The sequence below is a fragment of the Brassica napus genome, chromosome C3, assembly GCF_020379485.1.
Source record: "Brassica napus cultivar Da-Ae chromosome C3, Da-Ae, whole genome shotgun sequence".
Classification (NCBI taxonomy): domain Eukaryota; kingdom Viridiplantae; phylum Streptophyta; class Magnoliopsida; order Brassicales; family Brassicaceae; genus Brassica; species Brassica napus.
The window spans coordinates 28,565,504-28,583,798 of record NC_063446.1 but is presented as its reverse complement, the minus strand read 5'-3'; the positions used below and the strand labels follow the sequence as shown (position 1 = coordinate 28,583,798).

Here is an 18,295-nt window from a genome sequence, read left to right as displayed (position 1 = left end):
AATTGTTTGGGAAATTGTACCCAGAGGTTCCTAGGATATTCAGATCATATACTTTGATGATTATCAATATTGTTCTCGAAAACTTGTTGTACTTTCAGCTCAATACCCTCGAGTACTTTCATTATCCAGTGGATCATATAAATATGCAGCCACTACATCAATTTGCTGCAAGTCTACTTTTTCTCTTTTATATAGCCAGACTTATGAGAAATCTAAAAGTAGTTGCATCCACCACATGGGAGTATGTCTCCTCATAATCTATTACTGGTCTTTGTGAGAATCCTTGTGCAACATCAGCTTTATATCTCACGATTTCTATTCCTCACAAGACCCATTTATATCCACTGGTTTTAACATCATATGGCGTTTTAATCATATGGCCAAATACGCATTTCTTCTTTAAACTATTTAACCCCACGTTTCCATTCAATTCAATTTGTTCTACGAGTGCGCACTCTTATACTAACGTGGGTTCATGATCCTCGCTTATATTCATAAATTCAAGTGCTACCTTGTATGCAAATAAAACATCTTATGTCGAAATTCTTCATTAGTTCCATTATGTTCCAGACATGATATAATCGATTGAGATTCATTATTATCAGGACCTTTAATACTTTACAGCTTGGCGTCCAAGCTACATTGTTTGGTACCTGTACCTTAGAGCCGGCCGGCCTTATCTCCATGTCTGGGATGGTTTCCTTAGTAACCTCGGATTTGGATTTTGATTATCATTCTTATGCACCTTTCTTTTGTTTCCGAGGATTCTTATCTTTTGGAACCTATTGGTCTATCTTGTATAGACTCTGTAGCAACTTGACTATGTCTCTCTTGGACATAAATTTCGTTGGTGCTTTACAAGCTGGTTTATATATGACTTAGTCATTTTTCGGGTCAGCAAATGTGTCTGGCATTTGATTTGCTAGCTTTGTAAATGTATAATCTTTGGACGTCTATTTCACATTCTTTAGTCTGAGGATCTTGCCAAGACAATGATGGTCGATGCCATTCTGTTTCTCTTACCAGCTTATTATTTTCTCTCCCTAATGTTGGATAGTCGGATTCATTAAACTTGCAATCTGTGTTCTTGGCCACTAAATAGATCACCCATATTTGGCTCAAGGTACTTCATTATTTGTGGGAGATTCATATCCAACATATATCCTCATCCTCATCCTCTTCTAAGGATTCATCTTAGACGGCACATATATTTGTGGTGGCTTATCCAAATATCTTAAGATGGTATATGTCTGGCTCATGACCCGTAATAAATTTGAGATGGGAATATCTATGCTAACTTAAATGGTCTGATGCTTATTAGTTAAGGTGCATGTAAATTCGTGTGTCCCCAAGCCTTGGACTGAGAGTTTGGACCTATGGGTAATGGCCAATATAGATTTATAAAAGGATTCAGCTAAGCTATATATAGTATGGACATGTGCGGATTTGTCCTCACTGCCCCCTCATGGACATACTATAATCTTTAAGTTCTTTGGGACATCATGGCCTAATGAGTTTCCCTTGTGTTCATGCTACACACGTGAGATTCTATGGGATAACTCTTTGTGCATTTTCCAATATCAATTTCGCATCACGTTTTGGACCAGGATGGCCAATCCGGTCATGCCATAAAGTGTATAATTTCGTGGGTAAACCATTCTGGTTACCATGACTTTTGCCTCTATCATACTGATCTTGGCATAGTCTAGATCAATAGGGAATGCATGTATAGTCTTTAGGACTTAATATGGACTTGGGCGATTTTCATAACTCTGAAGGAACTGTTGTTTCCTTTTGCCCATTGTATCATTGTGGAAACCATTCTTATATCTCTATATTTTATAATCTCAATGGGTTTCTCTGGGTGAATATAAAGCATCTAAATGTTTGCCCTTATACATATCTGGCCATAGACCTTAATGTGTACCATACCCGCAATTTATAAACTCATATTGGCGTTTTTTAATAAAATCATTCATTCCTTTTATTAAGTTTTAATAAAACAAGTTCGAAGAAATGAAAACATAGAAATGAAAAACACCAAAATAAAGAACACAAAAATTTAGATTACAAATGTCGAAATCAATCTCCAGTCTTTTAGACAATCTGAAGTTTCATAATCCATAAGATCGTCCTTCTCATGATTGAAGTCATTTTCATCATCTTGGTAAGTCATATGGGCTTCATGATTCTTCTCTTTCAGACTCTCTTGATAGAGGTCAACAAGATGCTTGGGAGTCCTACAAGTCTTAGCCCAATGATTGCTCATACCACACCTATGGCACACGGATTCATCTGGTTTGGTCGAGTGTTGGGGTTTAAATGAAGATCCATGGCCGCGACCATGACCTCGTCCAAATGAGCCATGGTCTCGACCATTTCCCCGCCCGTGGCCAAAAGATCTTCGACCGCGTCCACGTCCGTTCGACTTGTCTCGACTACGGCCATACTGGTCGTTTTCTTGGACGTGGTTGGACTCTTTATTGTCCTCTGTCGTGTGTGCTTCAGGTAGTGGAGCTGATCCAAGAGGTCTCATCTGACTGTTTCTCATCAATAATTCATTGTTCTGCTCAGCGAGCAAGAGACAAGAAATAAGATTAGCATAGGTCTTAAAACCTTTCTCATGGTACTGTTGTTGTAACAACACATTGCTTGCATTGAAAGTGGAAAAGGTTTTCTCAAGCATATCCTGTTCCGTAATCTTTCACCACACAGTTTCATTTTAGAAGCAATCTTAAAAAGTGCAGAGTTATACTCGTCCACAGACTTATAGTCTTGGATTCTGAGATTTGTCCAATCAAACCAAGCTTTTGGTAAGATCACCATTCTCTGGTGATCATATCTCGATTTCAATTCGTTCCAAAGATCTAGTGGATTCTCAATGGTTAGATACTGATCCTTGAGACTCTCAGCTAGATGATGACTAATGATCAAGATGGCTCTGTAACGATCTTTCTCATTATCATTATTGTTCTCGGTGATACATTCACCGAGACCCTTGGATTTCAGGATGATCTTAGCATCGAGTGCCCATTGAAGGTAATTTTCTCCAGAGAGATTTAGGGCAGCAAAATCCAGGTTGTTGATTTTCGACATTTGAAATCATAGATTAATATCTTTAGGTCTTTAGGAATAGAGTTTAAACGAATAGGGTTTTAGGTTTAAAAAATCAATCAATGCCTCACGGCCAAGATCTATGCCTCTCGGCCAATAAACAAGCCACACGACTACTTGATTTGATTCAATACCATTCCTAGAAAAGTTCTAAGTGCAATTTGCAATCAATCAATTGTGATCAAATTAGGGTATGAATGCAACAAGGCCACACGGCCACAAGGTATGATCAAGAACTATTAACCTAGAATGCAACAAGGCCACACGGCCACAATTCAGATTCGATATCAAAATAATTTAGACTAGGTTATTAGGGTTTCAGTTTAAACAATCAAAACAATCTTAATTCATTCAGATTCAAATTTAAACAATCTTAGCAATAGTTCTAGGTGATCAAATCAATCAATTAATATTCAATTCAAACAATCAAAATCGATTTTCAAAATTAGGATTTTAAGGTTTCGATTTGATTAACAAGCAATTACAATTTCAGGATGATCAATTCAATCTCAATCAACATTCAATCAGCTTTAATTAATCAGTTTTTCGAATTAGGTTTTAGGTATTTTCGAAAATTTGATCTTAGATCAAAGAGATTTGATTTGAGATTCAAAACCTCTAAGGCTTTGATTTTAATTGATCAATGGATCAATCTCGATTTTAGGGTTTGGGGATCGAACTTATAGAGCTTCGATTTACTCATCAGGGTTTGATCTATTATCCTATGGCTTTTATCGTTAGAGATTAGGTTTTATAGTTTCATTCTTTACAAGCAATCCAAATTCGATTTTCATGTTCTTAGAATTCGAATTTAACTTTAGTTTTAGTAGATTGTTGAAACCGGACCACCAAGAGAATGAACCTCAAGCTGGACAGGAACGCGAGCTGAACACGAGCTGGAACGGAGTCGCGAACGGATTAGGGTTCGTCGGTATCGTCGGGTTCGGATTAGGGTTTTAAAGCAAATCAGCGCGCATTGTATCTGTGCGTGAGGGCGCGTCGGTGGTCAGATCGACAAGCGGTTTGCACTGACTGATTCGTCTCGGCAAGGGCTTCGATTTGATATCTTGATCGTTTTCTGGGTCCTCACGGTTTGGGAGAACGGCATCTTTGAAGTTCCGAGGCAGATTCCTTTTCGTTTTAGGGTTTTAGGGTTTTGTTGATTTGGTTTTAGGCTCAGGGTGTTAGAGGCTATCGTGCTGATAACGTGTTATGAACTTAAGGTTTAGAAATCTGTAAGTTGTGTGTATTATTACTCAATCATAAAGTGCCCTTATATATGAGAGTTACAAAGAGATAGAAGGAAAGACATAAATATGTAAAGTGTACAAATACAAGGAAAAGAAAATAGGGTTTCCTTTTCTCTAAAGCCTAAGCCGCCTCTCTCTCCTCTTCATGCGGCCCTCTCTCTCTCTGAAATTGGGCCGTCTCTCTCGGTATTGGACCGGTTATAGACCGGACCGGTTATGAACATCCATCATATGGTTTATAACATAAAATTGGTTAAAGACTATGAATTCGCTAAATAAGTTTAAGACGATAAGTTTATAAGCTCTAGTTTTTTTTTACCGACTTCATGTGTTTGTGAATCTCTTTGAGCAATTTCATATCTGTTTATACAAAAAAGTCCTATATTTTCCTTTTTGTCAACTTGGCTTTTTCTAACCAATTTCGTCTACCTCCAACACTTAAACAACCCCTATATAATATTTGTGTATTACGAGTCATGAGAACAAAGTTGACATAACTTGCTGCAGGGCTTTGCTCGACATAACGAGTTACAATTAAAAAGGATTGGTCATTTAATTCCTCTTCTTTTTTTCATTCGTTTTCCTCTCTTGGAGTTATCAAATATACACGGTGCAAACAAAAGAGAAAACAAAGTCTTGCAGACTCTATAACTACATGTTACGTTTACTTTTCCGGCAAGTCAAACCCAAACAATCTCCTCTTCTCTACTAATCTCACCGGAAACAAAACACTCTCTATCCTCCTCCAGTGTCGTTAGACTCGCACACTTACACATACATCACAAACTCTACTGCCAACTTATGTACGTGTGACATACTATGTCATCATCAACATCATGTCGCCGCCAGCTGTTGACAAAGGAGGAACGGGGAGTTCAAGAATGATGAGGAAATAGGAGCGTTCTGACTCTCGAATGTATTGAACCTCACCGTTCATGAGCTTCAGAATCTTCCTACATACGCTTAGACCTAACCCTTCAGGGCTCGTCCACCTGCTGCCGTGGAACATGTCTCGGACCAGCTCTGGAGGTAGACCTTCACCTGGACACGCCATTCTGAAACCACAAAATTTAAACATAAAAGAGTAACCAATTCATGAAACCAAAGTTTAGTTTGCTAAACGTGAAAACATTACAAACAGTCTCTCTGCCGGTTATGGTTCCGTAAAAGTTCCTAATCCGGTTTAACCAAACCAGAACTACCACCTAAACAAACAATAACCAAAACAAGACCAGAACCGGATATGAGGAGACAAGAATTGTACCTAAACTCTGTGCGAATAGCAGATGATCCAGCAGCCATTGGCTTTGAAACTTGGCTTAGATGGATCTCCACCCACTCTTGTGACGGTGCATAACGGATTATACTCAGCAGAAACTCAGCTAAGAGCTGTTGAGTCCTTGTCTGGTCTCCATAAACAGCTATAGATTTGATCTCTTCAGGAATGTCACGGATCAGCTGAAGACCTCTCTCCCTTAACAAGAACATGGCTTGGCTTACAACTGCGTTGATGACACTTCCGAGGTAAAACTCCTCTCTAACTAGCTCAAACGTACTGATCAAATGAAAAAAAAAAAAAAAAAAACAATATTTAGAATCTTATCAAGAACCATTTTGTAGAGAGTTTTAACTAAACTCACCCGTCGTCAAGTTTTTCAAGATCCATGTCACTGACAATCCTCGAGATCTGCTTCTCGCAAGAAACACTCGTTTCAAGAAACTGTTTCTGATTCTCGTTCAACTCCGTACCTTCCAGCAAGGAGTTCGTGAAACGCAAACCGCTCAAAGGACTCTTTATCACCTGACAAATGTAAGCCAGCTCTTTTGATTTTGTCTCACTGTCCTGCCTTCGTTGGACAGCTAAAGCTTGCTGCAGCTCAAGACTAGGGATATGCAAGAAACAGAACGCGCCAATGACCTTCCCCTCGAGGCTTACACGCTTGTTAGCAGTCAAAAGAGCTTGAACAAACTTCCCGTTCCGGTCGAAGAAGGGCAAAGGGAACTTCTCAGTCTCTTGTCCACCGATGGCGTTATGCAATACAATCATGAACTTGGTTAAAGCATCAGGACCTTTGAGCCTGCAACAGCTCCCAAACACTTCACCAACGAGCGTTTTCCCGATCACTTCGCCGCGAGGCCAACCGGTGAGGAATTCCATCGCGGTGTTCCACTCCAGGCAGCATGTGTTCTCGTCCGCTGCAAAGATTGGTGGAATCAAAGGGCTGGGGCTATGGACGATGGCTTTGTAGTCTCCTTGTATGTTGATGAACTTGTCCATAACGATTTTCTGACCGGTAACGTCCTGTCCGACGAAACAGACTCCGACAATGTTGTTCAAGTAGTCCTTGCTCGAACACGCATTCACGACCACGAAAACCGCTTTCCCTTGTAGCTCGGGGCTGAAAGTCTTCAGCTTCACCTCCACGTTTTTGTCTTCGTCCCCTGCAAAACGCAACCAAACAATCAAATAATGTGTAATACGGTTCGTTTGCATGTCGCAGCGGGCTGCAACAAATTTTGCTCGGTTTCGCTGTTGCAGATACCACAGCGAAACAAACAACATGCGACCAGGTTGCGCAATCACTCATACACAAACAACTTGCGACTGATCAAACAAGACCACTATACAACATAGTTGGAGAAGTGAATATACCTCTCAATGCACGAGAAATGAGCATATCAACCGTTTCTTCATTCTCTTTGTATATTAGATCAGAAACCAAAGACTTCCCCATAGCCTCTTCAACCGAAAGACCAGTCAACTCCGCAATCTTAGCGTTCCATCCATTTACACATCCACCAGAGTCTACAGCGAATATCGGCACAGTCGCTGTCTCAATAAGCCTAACCATCTCTCTCGCAACTGTACCCAACTCATCAATCCCCTGCTCTCCTCCACAAGCCTGAACCGCACCATCCCCACCTCTGGAGTTCATAGCCGCCTCCGCCTCTTTAAAAGAGTCTCTCAGAATCAGCTGAAGCGAGTGAATCGCGTCCATCTCCACAGTCTCCCACGGCTGACTCCTGCTCTTAACAACTTCGAGAAAGGCAATGAAGGAAGAACGAGGATGCATCCTTTGCCCATCATCTTTATCCTCTGGATGATGCTTAGCGCCTCCCCATTTGACCTCTTTAGCCGTGTGAGAGCGGAACCAGAAAAGAAAATCTCTTTTCGTGATGCACGCCACCGCCATGCCGCACACAGCATTGCCTAGCGCAGCTGCACCTGGATACCCCGCATCGCCTAAACTATCAGTGCTCAAGCCGGTCGATTCAGCATGACTCGCAAGCAGCCACTCGACAACGTCTTTTATCTGAGCCTCGCTCGGAGCAACGCCTAAGGGATAATACTTCCCGTGGTAAAGAAACGCGGCGCCGTCGCATTTCACCAAGTCCATTATACTAGGACTCTGCGTGACGATCCCAGCAGGAGAGTCACGCAGAAGCATGTCGCACAACAGCGTCTGCGTTCTCAAAACACGCTTCTCCGATATCTGCAAAGCTAACTGCAGCTCCATGTTGAGCTGCAGACCAAACGCCTGCATTAGAAACTCGCAGGCGTACCGTAGAGGGAACGGTATGCAGCGAGAAGAGGTGTGGTGGCAAACGACTAATCCCCAAAGCCTCATAGAGCTTCTCCCGCTCCCGTCTTCGTCGTTACCGTTTATTATAACCGCCATCGCTAAAGACGCGATGGAACCCATGTTGGCCATGTACTGAGAGTGACAACCGTGAGGAGCTCTAAGAGTTGAACCAACCAAGCACATAGACTGAGTCAGCCTATCGTCTTGGACCACAAGAACCGGCGTAGCGTGACAGTCAACGATCATTCGGACACGGTTTTGCTTAAACAAGAACCGCGACGCTTGCGGGATGTCAGTTGCGGGATAATGTAAGCCAATGTAAGGCTCTAGATCCTCTCGCCTGCTCTCGGCGACGACTTCTCCGTGCTCGTCTTCGTGAAACTTGTAGACCATCACACGGTCGTAACCGGTTAGGTCCCTGACGTTTTCCACAACAGTGTCGCAGAGAAGCTTGATGTCTCCACCGGGGAGAGACTGTAACTGAGAGATAGCGCGAACGGCGAGCTTCTGCGATTGCACAGCTCCGGCGATAGAAAGAGCTGGATCCTCCGTTCGAGCCGGCTCTAAGTCGATAACAACTCCAACGTCGATCCTGTGGAGGATAGCGTAGAAGGGCTTACCAGTGTTCTTGGAGTGGATCCAGACAGGGTTCAGGAGCGTGATCTCACGCGCCACGAAGGCGCGTTCGAGGATAACTGAGCTAGAGGCGGTGAAGAGAGAGCGCAGGTCAGCTCCCATGGCGAGAATCTCCGGCCTCTCGAGGCTGGGGACGGACTGAGGAGTGAGGCCGAGCATCTCCCGCGCGTTTTCGCTGAAGGCGATGATGGTGAAGGTGGACTCGGCGACGGCGATCATGCACCCGAAAGGCTGTATGTACCCGCCGCGCTGGATCCTCGATAGATAGGCGGTGATCTGCTGCTCGGGGACGACGGAGGAGCCGTACGTCGTCGTTTTGAGGGAGTGTGAGTAGTCGAAGGACTTGCCTGATTGTTCGAAGACGGCGTGGAGCCTCGCGTCGACTGTGTATTGCTGTATGGCTTTGCTCATTGACTCCGTGTGGCTTTGAGGCTTGAGAGACTTGGTCCCGGAGGACTGAGCTTGGTCTCTCCGGTGATGAGTGGTGTGGAGAGTATGGTCGGGGCTGTGACTTGACGAAGCTGCCTCACGGCCACCGCCACGGCCGGCGCCGCTGACACCGGAAACCATGCGTGTAGTAATTAATGTTTTAGGAGTTAAAGGCGAGAGATGAACGGGGACATGGCGTCAATGATGGATATAATGAAACCTGGAGGAGGTCCCCATGGAACCGAAAGGAGTTAACTTTTCTATCTGGATTTTGATGATTTTCTCAGCTCCAATGCAGAAAAAGGTGGGGAATTTCTCGAGATTACGTTAGATTCTATAAAAAGTAAAGAGAGAATTATTTTTGAAATTCTGCAGAAAATTGAAACCGAGGAAATAATTTAAAATTTACCGAGAAAATAAAGATTTTCCCCAGAAAAAGTGGTGAGATTTCGAGGAGGGGGGAGGAAGATGGGAAGTTGGGATCGGAGAGATAGCGAGAGGATTAATAAATATAAAAAGGTAGAAATTGAAGCAGGAGAGGCAATGTGTGTGTGAGAGAAAGGGAGAGTCAGTGTCTTGTCTTTTCCTGATTGAGTTTTGTCCATGTTTATAATATCTTGTTTTCAGAAATCACCATAAAGGTTTTACTATTTGTAAATTTAACCCAAAACTTTACTTTGTCGTGTTGTGAGGGAGAAAGATCCAAAGACTTTGGCCCAATATCACGTGGGCTATGCTTTATTCTTCTAGTGCGCGCACGTGGCCTCTGGGCCCGTGGCGCGTGGGAGCCCCTGGAGTGGTCAAATCTTAAGGACATCTCTACCATTTAATCGAATCTAGCTCGCATCATCAATACTACTAAATTCAAATCGTACTTTTTTCATTATTTTGGTTTCAATTTGTTTCAATGTAAATCCTATGAAAGGTAAAACGTAATCGAAAACAATGAATGGTGGTTGTCCCTTCTAATTACTTTCTTATATTTCGTCATCATCTTCTATAAAACAAACACACGCAGAAATATCAAACCTGCTCGTGAAAATATTGATGACTGTTTATCATCGTTAATCTTTAACGTAGACCGCTACATCTAATTAAAAAAGTAGCAGTTCCATTACTAAATATCTTACCAATGAAAATGAAAATAAAAATTGAAAAAGTAAGAGAGAGAGTAAAGAATTTTTCAAGTGCATATCTCAAATGAGATATTTTGGAAAATTCATGAAAATCTCTCTCGTGTACTATATGAGTAGATCAACTTTGAAACGTCGTATGTATCATCAATCTGCATAACCATGCATTGTACTATATATCCGGTTATACTGGGATATCGACTGATTTAAGAAACTTGTTTTCAACTCAACTTTAATTTGTGGTATGTAGTTACGTACAAAAGATTTGAATTACATATACCTTGATATTACCATATTTATCATGTCCCCCATCTCTAGCGACTCTCTTCTTACTGGAGCAAGTATTCATGCTTTTCTAGCTACAAATAAAATATAAATTATACCTAAAGGATGAGAACGATCGTGGATGAAAATGTGTGGAAATTAAGTTTTATGAATGTCTCATCTAACAATGTATATTTTTTTGAATATCATACACACGAAGAATAGCTTTTCGTTTAAGCAAATGCTCAACAGAAAGCAATTAGAACATAGATTGGTAGAAGCTAATAGGTACTGGGGCTTTTGTTATCATGTAAACCTGCTAACAGCTACACCTATACCAAAACAACAAAACTGAACCGGAGTTCACTACAGTCTCAATTCTAATTGATTTTGCTATAATCTACTACGTGTTCATACCTTATAATTGATACGAGGTGACAAGATTTTAAAAGTCGTACATCTAAATTTGGATTATATTTTTTAAAAAAATATTGGATTATTTTGTGAAAGTATACCCCATATTTAACGTACAATTATTTTCCTTCGAAACAGAACAAAACGTTCAATCAACAATCACAAGTATAATAAACTATTGATAAAGAAGAAAAGGAGCAGAGAGATTATACTATTGATAAAGAAAGAAAAAGCAGGAGAAAAATAGATATGACAGAAGTGAGCAGTAATAGCATGCTGATAAAAGAAATTTTTTAAGCAAAACGTAAATTTTCATTTTTGAATCAAATCCTACAAAATTCATTTTAAAAAATCAAATTAGTTGCGTTTAGATTCAAATTTTTTTGGATAGATTAGTTGGATTTTGGAATAGATATCATTCGCTCGATAAAAAAGATAGAAATGACAAAATCGTGTGCATGAAAGTTAAGTCTGCGTCACATTTTCACGTTTAGTCACTGCTTTTATCTCTTTCTTTAGTGGTTGTTGTTGTTGAACCATTTCTCCATTTATGATTATTATTTGTTTTCGAGCTCTATCATAACCTACCACTGTTTTTTAACATTATTAGTTTATTACACATAAAGTTTAAGTATAACGACAGAAATAATTACTGAAGATAAAATATTACTATGAAAAACTACTAGCTAGTGATCATTGATGCAACTTTGAACTTAATCATGATCCATGCACCCATCCCCACCGGAGTGTACTGGTTCTTTGGCTAAGAACCGCCTTCAGAGATTTTTACCAATAAGTGATCACCGCGTGTCTGTGAAGTCCAATTCAGCTAAGCCATGCAGGTACGCTAACAACGTGGCCGGATGTTGCACCAGTGGTATTCTCCACGCAAATTATCTAATCGCCCTTGCAATTTTCCGTACATTCGTTTTTTTGTTAGACGTCTATAATTTCAAATTAGCTTATGTATCCCAAAATTATAAATTGACGAAATGCTAAAAACTTGATAATAGAATAAATGTAAGAAAAACATCGTAATTTTCATCACCATATAAGATTCTTTTGCGCATCATATCCCTCACTCATGTTTCTTTTTGGTGGATTTGTCATGTTAACTGGATTAGATTGAGTAATGCCATAGCAAAAACACTAGATTATCACACAGTGTTTGCGGCTATTTCATAACGAAAAATCATCATCATCATCATCATCATCATGACACTAGGTAAAATGAAACACTAACGCAGGATCAGAAGTATTGAGACCCTCCACATAATGATAACATTTGCAGACGGGGAAACCAAACTATACGCATGGTGTACGGGCCATTCCGCGTCAGCTATACTTCATATTTCCCCTGACGAATTCTGTGAGCTTCTTGAGGTAACAAAACATTACATTTTGTTTCTATTAGGTGATAAAATCTGTGTTATTTTAAGGCAGTAAAAACAATAAATGTAAAAATTTGATTTCAAGATGATTAGCTAATGTATTCGTCTTAATTTGATTTCTGTGACCTTATCAAATAGCCAGGCTGCAAATAGCGGTGGCTGGAACTTGAAATCCGGTTGTCGGTTTTGTCTAACGAGAAGGAGACTACGTAATGGGAGATTACTAGAGCTCCCAATATTTAAACTACTAATTACAGTAGGATCTCATAAAAGCATTTCCATTAGTCTCTGTCTCTCCACTAAAATGATAAAGTAGAAAAAAAAAGAGAAATTGAAAAGTTGAGAAACTTTAAAAAAAAAACTATCAATTTTTTTAAGAACTAATGACTCATTACATAAATAGTTTACATTTATGTACTTTAAAATTTTACTTACATTATTAAATAATATATTAAGATAACACAGAGCAATTCTCTCAAATAGTATTTTTTAAGTTTTCGTCACAAAATAACATTCAATAAAAATTATCAAAATAACTTTTTTATTTTGAAAATTTTAATATTTTTTTTATTTTTAAAATTTGAAACTATATCCTCAAAACTCCACCCCTAAACTCTAAATTTTAAGTCTAGATTAGTTAACTCTAGGGTATAAATGTATTTTTACTCTTTAATAAAATTATTTTTGTCATTTTTCTCATTAAAAGCTATTTTTGTGACAAAAACTTAAAAATTATTATCATAGAAAATTTCTCTAATAACGAATGAGATGTCCATGATAAAATTAATATTTATTTTAACAATAAAAATAGAAAAACCAGAAAAATGGGAAATATTTTTTTAAGCAAAGTTTTCGAATAATATTTTCACTATTTTTAGGAACCGAAACCCTTGTTTCATAGTTATTATTTCTTAATTCTCTTAATATATTTATTGTTGGATGAAAAAGTTTATTTTAATATTTTCATCACAAACTTTCTCAAATAGTCCAATTTTACTTAAACACTAGAATTTATTTGATTAATTATTATAATAAAATATTAATGTTATTTAAACTAGAATCCATTTAAAAAAAAACTCGAGCTCTAATGGATCCATTTTTAAAACTCAAGATCTATTTTAATTTGCTATCTATACTATTAAATCAGAATTTCTATTAGAATTCTTCCATTGATTTTCAACTTATTTATAATGATATGCTATTGCATTTAATTCTTATATAAATATTATTTATCTAAAATAAATAACTGAATATTTCATATATTCATGGTAACTAATCTTTTCATATTTTTGTAAATGATAATAATTCTAATTTCTATGCAATCTATACTTTTTTATTTAATTTAAACATTCAATACTCTAACCGTTAATAGTTATATTAGAATAAGTTTTATCTGATATATTTTTAAATTAAAATTTACATAAATTTATTAAATATGTGTGCTTACAAAACTATCATTTAATATAAATCTTAATTAAAATTTTTTAATTATCTTCAAATTAATATTTAAAAACTTAAAATAAAATTAATTTTTCTAAACAAACCTATGATTAATAAGTAGACATTTTTACAATTTTTGTTTTTTGGTTTATTTCATCGAATATACAAAATATTTATCAAGTTGAAACGGGTTGAACAAATAGATTTTTTTTGAGAAATTTTCTAAAATAACCATTTTTAAGTTTTTGTCACAAAAATAACGCTTAATGAAGAAAATGACCAAAATAAGTTTTATTAAATGATAAAAATACATCGTAGGGTTAACTAATCAATCTAGACTTAGGGTTTAGAGCTAAGGGTTAAAGTTTTGGGGATAGGATTTTAAATTTAAAAATATTAAAAATAAATATTAAAATTTTCAAAATAAAAAAAGACTATTTTAGTCATTTTCTTTTTTTAGGGTTATTTTGTGACAAAAATTTAAAAATGACTATTTTGAGAGAATTACCTTTTTTATTTATATTATGAACTAACAAACATGTTAATAATTTTATTAACAAATATATGTTTTACTAACAAACATGAAAGCAGATCAAGATCTAGTGATAACTTAAAAAACAATCTAACCGTGTTAAATTAAAGCCAATAAGCTGTCTGACTTTTGACTTAACGACGTGGCTTGATGTCTGTTTACCTTCAAGTTTCCGTGGGCCCAGACTCCACACCTCTTTTGTCCGTTATTTTCTCTGTAAAGATATTTTATTTTACAACTGCTTTGTGTGCTGTTCTATTTCTAAGGCTGTGATCGTTTACGAATCAATCAAAACGGTCAGCATTTATACAGATCACATGACAGCGTAACGGGGGATATAGTCTCCCTAGTCTAAGTCTTTTCCCTCCATACATCATTTGTCTCCGAGAGAAGATGATAAAGAACCGAGCTTTCGGTGTGAAAGATTGTCATAGAGATAAGTTTCAGAAAGAAAAAAGATTGTCATAGAGAGAGAGAGAGAGAGAGAGAGAGAGAGAGAGAGAGAGAGAGAGAGAGAGAGAGAGAGAGAGAATATGGAGGAGAGTAGTGGTCGGAAGATCGGAGTGGCGGTGGATTTTTCGGAGTGCAGCAAGAAAGCTCTGAACTGGGCCATTGACAACGTCGTTCGCGATGGCGATCATCTAATCCTTATCACCGTGGCTCACGACATGCATTACGAGGAAGGCGAGATGCAGCTCTGGGAGACCGTTGGATCACGTACGGTTGTTTAGCCTTTATCTGATTATCTCTGTGTTGAAAGAACTTGAACTTATGCATCGTTCGTTTGCTTTGTTAGTCTTTGGCTTTTTTTTTTTTTTTTTTTTTTTGCATGTCTCTCTGGAACATGATTGAGAGCTAATGGTTACTGGTCATATATTAATAGTTTGGACTCTATTTTTTTGTGTTGTAACATTTCAGCTCTGATTCCGCTGAGTGAATTCTCTGAAGCTGCCGTGATGAAGAAGTATGCAGTGAAGCCAGATGCTGAAACCCTTGACATTGCCAACACTGCCGCTAGGAAGAAATCTGTAAACTTCTTGATTCCCTTCTTGGTTGAATATAATATAGTAATTGCTAGATTAGTCCATAATATTCATGCAAAGCTTTTTGTGACCAAGAAAAAAAAACATATCATTCCACATGAATGAAATTTTCCTTTAAGTCAAATGTTAATTTGGTTTCTGTTAAATGAAGATTAAATGTTGTGAAACATGATGCAGATTACAGTAGTGATGAAGATATATTGGGGAGATCCTCGTGAGAAGATATGTGAAGCTGTTGAACATATTCCTCTTTCAAGTCTTGTCATCGGTAACCGAGGCCTTGGTGGCCTTAAAAGGTTAAATATTTCTCCATATTTTTCAAGATTTCAATTTGAAGTGGAAATAAATTACATATATTGATAAGTATTGAAGAATCTTTGTTTATGTTTGCAGGATGATAATGGGAAGTGTAAGCAACCATGTTGTGAACAACGTGGCATGCCCTGTGACCGTCGTCAAGGCTCACCACTGATTTGCTTGGAGAACATGATAACCGTTTTATATTCTAAGATTTGTGCTTTGTTATGTCTGAATTTGTATTACTAACTAACTCTTGTGTGACTTGTATGTTCTTTCTGCTGTGCATCTTTACACTTCACTACCTAATAAACACACACTGTTTTTTGAGTTTTGGACTAATTGATTAACTCTTTTTAATCATGTCAATGGTTTTTACTACCTACTTTGATCATTAACCTCAAGGGTAAACTCATAAACAGATTAAACAAAATTTAAAGTCTCAAGACTAACTTCATAAAACAGAGAAAAGCAAGTTAAAGTCAGGGGAACATAGACAAATACAAACTCAGAAACCCAACACATAAACTAAAAGCGATATGCTTCTCCTTAGATATAAGAAAGCTGAAAAGACACTTAAAACATTCAGTTTCATCACTCGATCACAGTGATCTCCTCTCTGGCCTTCTTGGTGGTGAGGACAAACTCGTCAGGTTTGACGAGGTGGAAAGTACACCTATCACCAACCGATAAAGGATACTCTCTTGCCAGTCTACACCATCCACTTGAGAAGATTGTCCTAGTCTGCCTCACCAAGCAAAAAACCTCCCAGGAACCCTTCCCTTCAGAGTGATGTATCATATACACCTTAGACTCATCCGGGATGTACGCCTCCTCAAACTTCTTTGGGATTGCCTGATAAAAACAAAATATCAAACATTGAGACTATTTTGAGTTTGTTTTGAGTCTTTGGTATTTTGATCTTACCAGGAACTTGAGGTATGAGTTCGTTATGGTGATTTCGAATTCTGGAACACCGTTCTTGACTTTCTTTCTCTTCATCTTCTTCTTCTTCTTCTTGGATGGTTTAGGTTTCTCAGCTTTCTTCTTCTTGAGCGCAGCTCCTCTCGAAGATTCACCAACCTCCACAGCTCTCTTCTTCTTCTGCACTTCGATCTCAACTCCTACTCCCATGGACTCATCTTCCTTCTTCACATCTTCTTCTTTCTTGATCCCACCTGTTTGAATCATCAAAGTAACGAGTTGGTTCTTCATCACAATCTCATTTGTTTCATGAAGAATCAAACGCAAAAGCTTACTAAATGGAGTCGTTGTGTGGGGTTTGCGAGGTGTGACAATCTCCTTGCCGTTCTTCCCATAGATGTTGACATTGAAGCGCATAAGACCCTTGTGAGTGAAGGTCACAAACTCGTTTTCTCCCAAAGCATTGTCGGTTACAAACTGGTTCCATCCGGACTTCTCCATGTAGTAGAACCTAGGGTTCATGGAGATGTCCACTTCCCATGAGCTTCCCCACTGCGCTCTTATCACCATCTTGTAGGAGAAGTCTTCCTTAGAGATGTTCTTCATGAAGTTGTAAGGCATCGCTCTCTGGTTTCAACATGCAATGAAGAGTGTAAAAAAAAAAACAGTTAACTTTCTTGTCAAGTTACAACAAAAGAAGGGTAAAGTTTCAACCTTTCGCCTATAATTGAGCGGAAAGATCTGAGCAAAGCTAAAGAGTAAAGACTAAGCAAACAACTTTATATTTTTAAAGGGAAGAGTGAACAAACTAAGAGTGACACTTCCTTAATGAGACAAAGCAAAGCTAAAGACTAAGAGATCCACAAGAATGAGTCTTTAACTTGAAACCCACTAAACACAACACAAAGACTCTGCTTTTGAAACAGAGTTATCAAGAAAATCACAAAGCTAAGGACAAGAAGAGAGTTACCATGGATTCAGAGAATAAATCTGCACTCTGGAATATCTTGAAGAAGCTCAAGTTCTTTCTTTCATCCTTCACCCTACCAAAACCACGGTTCCAACCCATCTCTCTGTCTCTCCTTCAACACTTCTTCTTCTATCTAAATTCAAAACCTCTTCACTCTCTCTCTCTCTCTCTCTCTGTTTCTCTGGTACTGCAAGTGAGAAAAGTATGTCTAGTTATTCATTTTCAAAGTATTTTAACTTTTTCATTATTTTCAAAACAGAGGGTCATAGTCAAAGTGATTACTTCCTTTGTAACATAAAAGACACAACAACTGTTAAAACGTGACTTCACAGACACTCAAAATCATATGCTAGTTTTGAGTACCTGAGAATCCCTGATGTGGCAAAAGGACACACTTCAAACTTACCGTTCTTACGTTTTGTTTTGACACTCCCTAACAATTAAAACTATATATTAATTAATATTTGTTTATGATCAACAAAAAGTTACAGCTAGTTTTTTGTTAGTAAATTTGATCTTACATTCAGTAACTCTTTAACGTTTTTATTTTCTGAACAGTCAAAGTTGGAAACTTTTTCTCTAGAAACTGAAAAGTAAAAACTATGGTACAAAGATGAGATCACCTTCTGGATCACACCAAAGTCATGTGTTTTTACAATACATAAAGAAAACAAACACATATATACACCACACCACACATACATGCAATATATGATAACGCTTCTTACAATGTTAAACATAATTTTCTGTCAAAAATCATAAAATTACGTTTTTCGTTAAAATTATGAAATTATATTTTTTGAAAAAATCATAAAATTATGTTTTTTGTCAAAATCATAAAACCGTAAATTTTATTTTTTTGCCAAAAGAAAAA

General features: G+C 37.8%; 3 protein-coding genes across 3 annotated transcripts; 1 reads left to right on the top strand and 2 right to left on the bottom strand.

Annotated features, from left to right (window-relative positions):
* Nucleotides 1-4,892: 4,892 nt before the first annotated feature.
* LOC106358161 (phytochrome B) lies at nt 4,893-9,603 on the bottom strand. The gene is made up of 5 exons (XM_022699560.2): nt 9,423-9,603; nt 7,018-9,347; nt 6,005-6,806; nt 5,629-5,919; nt 4,893-5,419 (listed from the first exon to the last, which is right to left on the bottom strand). The coding sequence occupies exons 2-5, from the start codon at nt 9,152-9,154 to the stop codon at nt 5,182-5,184; spliced, it is 3,468 nt and encodes a 1,155-aa protein (XP_022555281.1). The 5' UTR covers nt 9,155-9,347; nt 9,423-9,603; the 3' UTR covers nt 4,893-5,181.
* A 4,889-nt stretch (nt 9,604-14,492) lies between these two features.
* On the top strand, nt 14,493-15,857 carry LOC106358160 (universal stress protein PHOS32). Its single transcript, XM_013797910.3, has 4 exons — nt 14,493-14,904; nt 15,106-15,215; nt 15,408-15,526; nt 15,624-15,857. The coding sequence occupies exons 1-4, from the start codon at nt 14,721-14,723 to the stop codon at nt 15,700-15,702; spliced, it is 492 nt and encodes a 163-aa protein (XP_013653364.1). The 5' UTR covers nt 14,493-14,720; the 3' UTR covers nt 15,703-15,857.
* Nucleotides 15,858-15,957: 100 nt separating this feature from the next.
* On the bottom strand, nt 15,958-18,235 carry LOC106358158 (B3 domain-containing protein At3g17010). Its single transcript, XM_013797908.3, has 4 exons — nt 17,422-18,235; nt 16,787-17,078; nt 16,455-16,705; nt 15,958-16,382 (listed from the first exon to the last, which is right to left on the bottom strand). Exons 1-4 carry the CDS (start codon nt 17,518-17,520, stop codon nt 16,122-16,124), a joined length of 903 nt encoding a protein of 300 aa, XP_013653362.1. The 5' UTR covers nt 17,521-18,235; the 3' UTR covers nt 15,958-16,121.
* Between the last annotated feature and the right edge of the window lie 60 nt (nt 18,236-18,295).